This window comes from Punica granatum, chromosome 1 (assembly GCF_007655135.1).
Source record: "Punica granatum isolate Tunisia-2019 chromosome 1, ASM765513v2, whole genome shotgun sequence".
Classification (NCBI taxonomy): Eukaryota; Viridiplantae; Streptophyta; class Magnoliopsida; order Myrtales; family Lythraceae; genus Punica; species Punica granatum.
The window spans coordinates 28,817,718-28,825,969 of NC_045127.1; the positions used below are offsets into that span (position 1 = coordinate 28,817,718).

General features: G+C 40.6%; 1 protein-coding gene across 4 annotated transcripts; it reads right to left on the bottom strand.

The window, feature by feature from the left end:
• Positions 1–314: 314 nt before the first annotated feature.
• On the bottom strand, positions 315–7,907 carry LOC116192300. 4 transcript variants are annotated; one of them, XM_031520818.1, is made up of 15 exons: positions 7,653–7,904; positions 7,035–7,142; positions 6,823–6,957; positions 6,029–6,610; positions 5,630–5,783; positions 5,083–5,394; positions 4,808–4,938; positions 4,444–4,723; positions 3,031–3,875; positions 2,861–2,946; positions 2,560–2,778; positions 1,907–2,035; positions 1,105–1,473; positions 768–886; positions 315–670 (listed from the first exon to the last, which is right to left on the bottom strand). In XM_031520818.1, the coding sequence occupies exons 1-15, from the start codon at positions 7,866–7,868 to the stop codon at positions 555–557; spliced, it is 3,801 nt and encodes a 1,266-aa protein (XP_031376678.1). In that variant the 5' UTR covers positions 7,869–7,904; the 3' UTR covers positions 315–554. The 4 variants fall into 4 exon arrangements, 2 of the variants coding, with proteins under 2 accessions (XP_031376678.1, XP_031376677.1); XM_031520817.1 differs by having other exon boundaries at positions 4,808–4,965; XR_004154043.1 differs by lacking the exons at positions 315–670; positions 768–886 and adding an exon at positions 2,283–2,308 and having other exon boundaries at positions 1,454–1,473; positions 4,808–4,965; positions 7,653–7,907.
• Between the last annotated feature and the right edge of the window lie 345 nt (positions 7,908–8,252).

Consider the following 8,252-nt stretch of genomic DNA (forward strand, 5'->3'; position numbering starts at 1 on the left):
AATGTCATAATGTCATTAACCCCAACCTAACAAACCATGCTTGATTCCTTTCGATAAATGAGGCTCGGTGAAGATAGATTATAGAATTGACATTCCTTGCCTACCATGCCCCAATTTTAGCAATTTAAATGATAATCGCTGTTGGCCTTTTTGATTGATTGCAGTAATTGTGTAATTTGGACCTCCATGTATCCATGTCGACCATGCATGAACGGGCAATGATGATTTATAGATAACGTCATGATCTCCTCATTTGAGGATGATGATGATACTTGCCGTGGTACTCAACTCACAGACCTCGTGTTTCCTCTTCGTAGCCATAAGCGTAAGCATATGTTTTCATATTATTTTAGAATTTTACTTCATGGTAAGGTTGAAAAACGTCAATAATAAAAGAGTAGGGCGATGCATTCTGTCCAAGGACTATACAAGATGCCGCGGCACCAGCCATTTTGTCACGAACTGCGTATCTGGTGAATGGACTAATAACATTTTATAATACGTGAAAGAGAGACCCAACCGAGAGCAGTAAAATGGGTTCTCTTCTTCCCGACTTAATCTGCACTGCCCCCATGAGGCTGCTGATACACCATCACCTCCCCATTGTTGCCACACACCGCTAAGATGCTTGATGTTGAATCATCCGTTGCTATACAAGAAATGCCATTTCCTGATTCAGAGAGGAAGGTTAATAATGGTCAAGGTAAAAACTGTCGACAATAGGATCGCAAAATAGACTGGATGCTTCTTTCAAGGAACTTGTGTACCTTCAATAAAGTGATGTAGCGTGCCGAGTTTATTTCCCGTAGATAAGTCCCAGAGGTAGACGATTCCATCGCGTGTACCGATCACCCCATGACCCGATAATGCAGCTATAGCAACAGCCCTGTGGAATGAAGTCAGGAGTTTAAATGTCATCTAAAAAATTATGGAGTTCGCCTCACCTAATCAAGAAATAAGTCTGTACACTCATTTTCCACTCTACTTTTTCTTTTGAAAGAACTCGACATCATGAGAGAATTGATTCCTCGTCCCAGTTCCAAAAAGTACAACTACACCTTAGAATGAAGACCATCTGCAATTCAATATAAAATAAGAAGGTACCTCGGATCGAGAGGGCTTCCCAGGATCATCGCATTCTTTGCCAGTAGAGCCAGTCTCCACCAAGCAACAGAATTTACCTCAGAAGCATTTCGTAGGCAGTCATCTTCAGCATCAGAGACAGCAGATACAAGAAGCCAGAGGGCGAGTTCTCCCCCTTCTAGTTGAAGATGAAGAGAGGGATGGCTGCCATCAGACTCTTGGAACGTTCTTGTCGTTGCAGCCATAATTTCATTTATATGCTCGTCCACATTGGATCTGCTGGAAGCTGTATCTTTCCATCTCAAGCTAAATGAACTGATCGGAAGAAAGCGGTGGACTATGGTGCTCAGAGCAGTGAACTTGGCTACGGAGATGCGTCTTGAAATATCCCTTAAACATAGTAAAACAGAGCGTGTTGACAGTAATTGCCATGGCCTTATAACGATGGTTCCAAAGATTTGCATTACTTAAGCCACATCTTGCTAATGATGTTTCTGGGAGTCATAGCATCCCAGGCACAGTTGAGCTAAGAGTAGTAATAGCTGTAGAAGCACATATTTTCTCATTGTGGTCAATAATTGACGATTCAGATGACTGCTCAACAAGATGGTCATATGCTCTAAGAGAAAGAAAGACATGGAGTTGGTTTCCACGTCAATGGCTCCCCTAGTTAATGACATGTCTCCAGTTCCCAACCAGAAAAAAGTGTTTTTGATGCATCTATGAAACAATATAGTGACAAGTGACATAAAAGATACCAAATTGATGATCTACTCTCTCCGTAAGCAATTTTGCTTGTTACTCTTGCAGACTGGTGACTTACCATACGGTAAATTCCCCAAAACCATTAGAGCCGACAAGGAGCGATGCATGTTTCGGGACTTTCTTCAATTCCACTATGCAAGGAGAGAAGCACCCATAAGCGGGTAGGTCAAATTCTTCTAGTTGTACACTGCAAAGATAAATGCAATCATGCTAGAAATAATGGAAGGAAATGAAATATCTATGCCGTAAGAATCTGCATGCACTTAAAGCACGTAAAAGGTTCAAAGCAGATGATCCACCTTGTCTATGTCCAGCCAAACATAAAGATCTTTTCAAATCTCCTTTCCTAGTCCACAAATACTACACATTTTGGGATAGATAATCCCTTAATACTGAATAGGTTTTTTGTTGAGATAGGTCAAGTCTATCATTACCAACATGCTCCAGTGCATATCCACACCTGACAGTAAAGGAAACATAAGAGAACTGGACTAGCTTGTTCTCATTAGACTTGAAATGACAGTAGATGGAGAATGAGATTACCTGCCTTTTTAAACAATTAAGAATTCAAGATCAAATATTTGAGCAAACAGTTCAACAGAAGAAGCTAGGAGTGGTGTGGGTGGAGAAAATGTAAACATGGTTTAGCAGCAGTACTGAGAACATGAAGAAAGAAAGTGCATGCTTTAGTTTGATTATGGACGTAAGTACCTCCATGTCCGATTCATAATCCACAAATGCAGTCCTCCACTCTCTCCAGTGGCAACCAGACGGTTAGGCTCACAAACCAGTACTGAGAGTATTCTATCTACGCTTTTTAGGTTCAACACAATTGTCACATATCCAATATTTACTTGAACAATTCGAATTGCATAATCATCCAAGCAGACTGATGCACATGTTGAGCATGAACATGAAATTCTTCTTTCCCTGCATGCACATGCACCCCGAATCAGCTAAACTTGACACTTTGTCTCACAAAGTAATTGCACGAACAAGAACTAAACTAAACCTGCAATATGGTGTTTTGGCATTCCCAAGCAATATCAGCCTTTGCCCATCTGGTGTCATTTGAAACCACGTTCTTTCGAGCGTTATCTGGTAAAAGGCAGAATTTTAGAATACACTGCAAAATCAATGATCAATGGAGCAGTGCATTCATAAGAATCATATACAACTTACTCCACCAAAGCTGGGTTTTGAAATTGGAGGAAGAAGTGATGTCTGACCAATAAAAGAAGGGCAACCTATCCTTGGCTCTTCAGTCAGTAACTTGTAGAGAAAAAGAGTCCTTACTTCATCTACTAGAAGGCCACATTGAACGCACAAGTATATTACACTCCCATATCGTCCTAGCAATACTGATAGTGTAGGTAGGGGATGAGAATAGCATCCTACAAACTGAAGAATGCCCTTGAGCTCAGTGTAAGCCTTCACATGCCCATCGAGTCGTTGAGAAACTACTTGATCTTCCTTGGCAGCAGATGATGTGATATCAGGGAAGCCTCTAGTTGGTGTTTGATATAATAAACAGTTGTTTAACTTGACAATGTCTTTCTTTACATCCAAACCCATGTGTACACAGGATTGAGATTTTTCAACATTTGAGACAGACGGAACAATAGAACCAGAGGTACCCCTATCACTGGAGGTATAAATAGATACCTCATTTTCTGATACTACAGGGACTCCATTTAACTTAAGTTTGCCATTTGCAGTAGAATACTTTCTGCAGGAAACATTACGCTGGCCATCAAGCAAGGATTCGTCGGCATTAGATCTGGAATAATTAGGTTGTTCGTTAGAACAGACTTCACATGTTTCACAAGCCATCAGGTGTCCATCAATAGGGCATCTTTCTCTGAGATAATTATTTCCAGAATTTCTATGCACAGTGCTTTCTGAGAGGGGTGCTTCACACATTCTACTTAGAAGCCTTGCACTTGGAATGTGACTACAATTTCCATTGCCTGCATCTCCGGTTTCATCATCAGCTTTAGCATTCTGAGCATTAGCATCATTAACACCTACAGCAGATTGATAATACAAATCAGACAACTTAATAATGTGCAATGTCACTTATCCCCAAAAAATAAAAAGGTGCACAGTGATATTAAGAGTTTTACATTTGTTGGAATCTCTGCTGGCAGGTATTTCATTAGATTCAATAACATAATCACTGTGTCAGCATGAAATTTTCAGATGAGGGGTTCTATCTCCCCCGAGCCAATCAGCCTAGATCCTCTGAAAAGTAGAGTAGCCGACCGATTGTAATTTGTGAAACATCGGAACCCAGTTTTGACACCCTCGCATTCAGAGATATGGGAGAATGCTTTTTCGTAGGAAAAAGTATTTTCCTTGTAAAATCCCATGGCAGGATACTTGATGAAGTCGATAGCTGGAAATTACTTTTGGATATAAACAAACATATGGATGACTAAGAATTTTATATGATGGCAGGATACTTGATGAAGTCAATAGCTGGAAATTACTTTTGGATATAAACAAACATATGGATGATTAAGAATTTTATATGATGAGGCAATCTAAAGAATGCTACACAGTCAATAACTTGAAATTGATCAATAATGGTACCATGGGCTTCAGAATTGATGGATGCAATCTTAAATCCTTGCTCCTCATGATGTATTCCAAATGATTTAGGGTCAGAATTCAGGCCAGCATATAGAAAACCCGATCTTTCTGAAATAAGTTCATGCCTCTGAAAATTCTGAGGCAACAACTGCCCAGAAGCATTCGAGTCATTCTCCCGAAGCTTCTCATCAAAAGGCGCATGCTGTTTATCATGATAGACAATATTCGCCATTTCACTTGTTTCTATAAAATCCAGTATGTCCTGATCATCCAATGAATCCTGGACATAGGACCAGACAGCAAAATGTGTGAGCAGAATATATGGCTAGACTGTAGTTTCAGCAATATCCCAAAACACCATTACCCAATAATCCGCTTGAGGTGTATGTTGATGATTCCCTGAACCTTCAGGAGCAGCAGCACTGTAAGCATGTTCTATATTTTTGGCAGCAATGTCAACATCTGCATCCTGAGCTGGCACTTTTTTCCCATTCACTAGATCAAGTTTAGAGATAGTTACATCTGGAATCCAACAGACGTTAAGCAAATTGTCAACTCAAGGAAACAGCACCAACTTGCGAATCTACTTCCTAGTTCAGAAATTATATGGTCAATAGAGGAAGTGTGCTCCAAATATACCTGCACTAGGAGATGATACATTCACCAAACTGTCAATATTGTCATTCTCCTGAAGTTTGCTGTTATTTGGAGGATTTTGCACCAGACAAGTCCTTCCCTTTCTCTCCCTTTTCTTCCTTGAGCCCCTTCTGAGAAGAGGAAGTGCTTGGGGAAGCAGAACTGCCATCATAGATTGAGCTATTTCCTGACCAACAGAGTCAAATTCACTCTTTTCTGAGCTCCCACCTGAATATTGGGTGTCCAGTTCTTTTGGATGTGATTCACTCACAAAACCTTCATTCCAGTTCGTATGGGCTGCAGTTGGTTCGTCCTCTGAATCGCAAGAAGTTTTTGTCATGGTTTATCGTAACAATATCAGATAGAATTATCTGCACCATACTGTTGATCATCAAAATGAAGGGGATCCTCTGAATGGCAAGAAGTTTTATCATGGTTCAAAATGACGGTACCGTGTGAATGAATGGTTAAGGAAAGTAGAGGATGGTGTATATGTGCGAATATCCCATTTATGTTTCATGTACTGTTGCAAATGATTGATTTCAAATACCTGACAACTCATCTGGTGTGTCATCCACAATAAGAACTGCATCACTGTCAGTAATGTCCTCAGAGTCTTCTACGATTGCAGCTTCTTCATCTATACTTTCCATCAGCACTGAAGAATTCAAGGGATCCATTTCCTCAATACATAACCTATCAAGCTGCAAGAAAGTAAGAGTACATCAAAACTGAACCAACAGTATCTTTAAACACACTTAGCCCCAGGTCAACATTAATTTTAAGTTTGAAAAGCTTTGTTTAAGTAGTGGTTTAAAACAAATAAATAATGACAGTATGGACCATACAACATGCCAATGCATTGAAAAATTGGAGTTTTGATCAGCAGGTGAAGTTAGAAATAAAGGTGGAGTTTTGACTTTTGAGGAACACATGGAGAATCACATACTGAAATGTTGTCAGTTATGGTAATTGATCTGCAAATTTCTGGATGCTCCTGCTTGTTTCCCTCAGAAGTTGCAGCTTCCCTAACAAGACTACAAACATCATCAGAATTGCTAGGAGTCAAACCTTCTCCAGCTGCTTTAAGCAATTCACATGCCTCCAGTACATGGCTTGGGCATGCTTTTCTTGGAAGCGTTCCTTGAAATTCTTTCAAAACCACCTCTTTTGAAGCAGGGAAATCCATGATTTCAGTGTTCTTGGAATTCCTCCGCCGTTTTCTGCTTGAAGATATAACCTCAATATCATTCTGCATCTCAGTTTTAAGTCTTTCGGGGCTAGCTGCTCTCTCTGACTCATTAACTATTTTTTCATGCTTCTGGCTTATATTTCCTGTAGTTAGTGGCTTAGGCAGGAAAGCCGATGAGTTCTGGTATGCACGTAAATCCGTGCATTCACTTTCCATTTCAGCTACTGCAGCTCCATTGCAGTAGGTGGGAGATAGTAGACTACACCCTGCACTTCTATGTAGATCTGCCACAAGCTCCCTAAGAAATCTCTGAACAACTTGATCTTTAAAACCGAAAAGCTGCACCATTCATAGAAAGTGAAAAGCACATATCAGTGCATTGTGTCTGCTGGCAGAATTTCTAATGCTTAAAATGGACAATCAGCAAGTTAATAGAGCAGGCAAATACATAATATGACCAAAAATGAGTACAGCAGCAGTATTATATTAATTTCATGTAATGAAAGCTCCTGTCCAAATATCAGAAAAGGCAGTAACATGTGATTAACTACCTCAACACCATCAATTTTGCATGAAAACCTCTTATCATGCCGGATCTTCTTGCGGGGAACACCTTTCTTCTGAAATTTCTCCCAAGCAACATTGGGGGTTGGTCCAGAACAGGAATGTCCGTGAGCAGTCGTAATCTGAAATTAGTCACGTAACTGTTGAGGGATATATGAGCAAATGCATGATACTGAAATAGCAAGGCGTAGCCACAGACCTCAAATAAAGGCCCTATAGAACCTTCATGGATTTCCATCTCAAATCCGTTCCCATCATGAAACCGAACAGCATGATATCCAACTGGATAAGGATATCGGTTTTTCCCCTGAAAAGTAACACAAACATGGGTTTTATAGGTTGTAATGCTGTCACTAGCATAACTACAGCGTATAGCCTGCCCGCTATCGGCATACCAAAGCAACGTTTACCGTCGTCCTGGTGACATGACATGAGCCATACTGTTAATTGAAGGAGATTGTATTATGTGACTTTGGATTCGAGAGAGATTATCATTATTATGAAGTGGCTCTCTCTCCCTTTCTCTCTCTCTCGGCGAGTAATCGCGATTAAACATTAGCTAGACCAACAGAAAAGCAAGTTCGCTCGATAGTACTCATCGATAAAACCTGTAGAACTCTAAAGAAAGCTTCAATTTCAGAAAAATCGCGACATTGGGTCACTCATAAAGTGGTATTTCCAAGATAAGCCCCCCACTTCAGCTCCTCGAATCTTCAACTCCATTCCATCTACCGAATGCAGAAGTGGGCCGATTGCAGAAAACAGTTAGCCAAATAACTGAACAAAAGAGAAACAATCAGCAGGACAGAAGACAAACCCTAGAGCAGCTCCAGTACTTCTTCTCCCACCGCCCTCTGTACAGCGAACCAATGGAGATTACCTCTAGGCCATCATCCGCTATGGGCTCCTCTTCTTCTTCTTCTTGTTCTTCTCCCCGAGATTTCATGATTACAGATTTGCAGAGGGAGAGCAATGGAGATTTGATCGAAGCAGACAGAAGGAAAGGAAGGAAGGACGGAAGGAGAGGTGACATGAGGCGTCGACTGCGAGAGTCTGTCTATCTGTCTATGGCGGGAAACGAAATGTCCGATGAGGTCCCAAGCGAAAGTGTTCTTAGCCCCCTAAACTATCGGGCCAGGGAAGATTTGCCCCTCGACTTTCATTTCAGAACATTTGCTACCCTGAACTGTGGTCGAGGGCAAAAATACCCCCTTCCGTCTAATTTTCCATCAAAGTTGTTAAAAAAAATTAATTTAAAAAAAAATTCAAAATCTGAAAATTGAAAAAAAAAAATTAATTAAAAATAGTAATGGTGCATGTTGGTGCTATCGATGCCTCCCCTCCAAGGATGAGTGCCAATGATGTTGGCATCAGTGTGTGTGGCGGTAGTCGTTGCTACCATAGAACCAGACCTAGC

Bases quoted from the DNA above. Each gene is read 5' to 3' on its own strand.
- LOC116192300 (XM_031520817.1), bottom strand. From the start codon at position 7,868: ATGTCACCTCTCCTTCCGTCCTTCCTTCCTTTCCTTCTGTCTGCTTCG. The intron at 4,724-4,807 runs GTAATGGTGTTT...TCCTATGTCCAG, and splicing joins CACCTCAAGCGGATTATTGG to GATTCATTGGATGATCAGGA. The intron at 2,779-2,860 runs GTTTAGTTTAGT...ATGTGCATGCAG, and splicing joins GCCAAAACACCATATTGCAG to GGAAAGAAGAATTTCATGTT.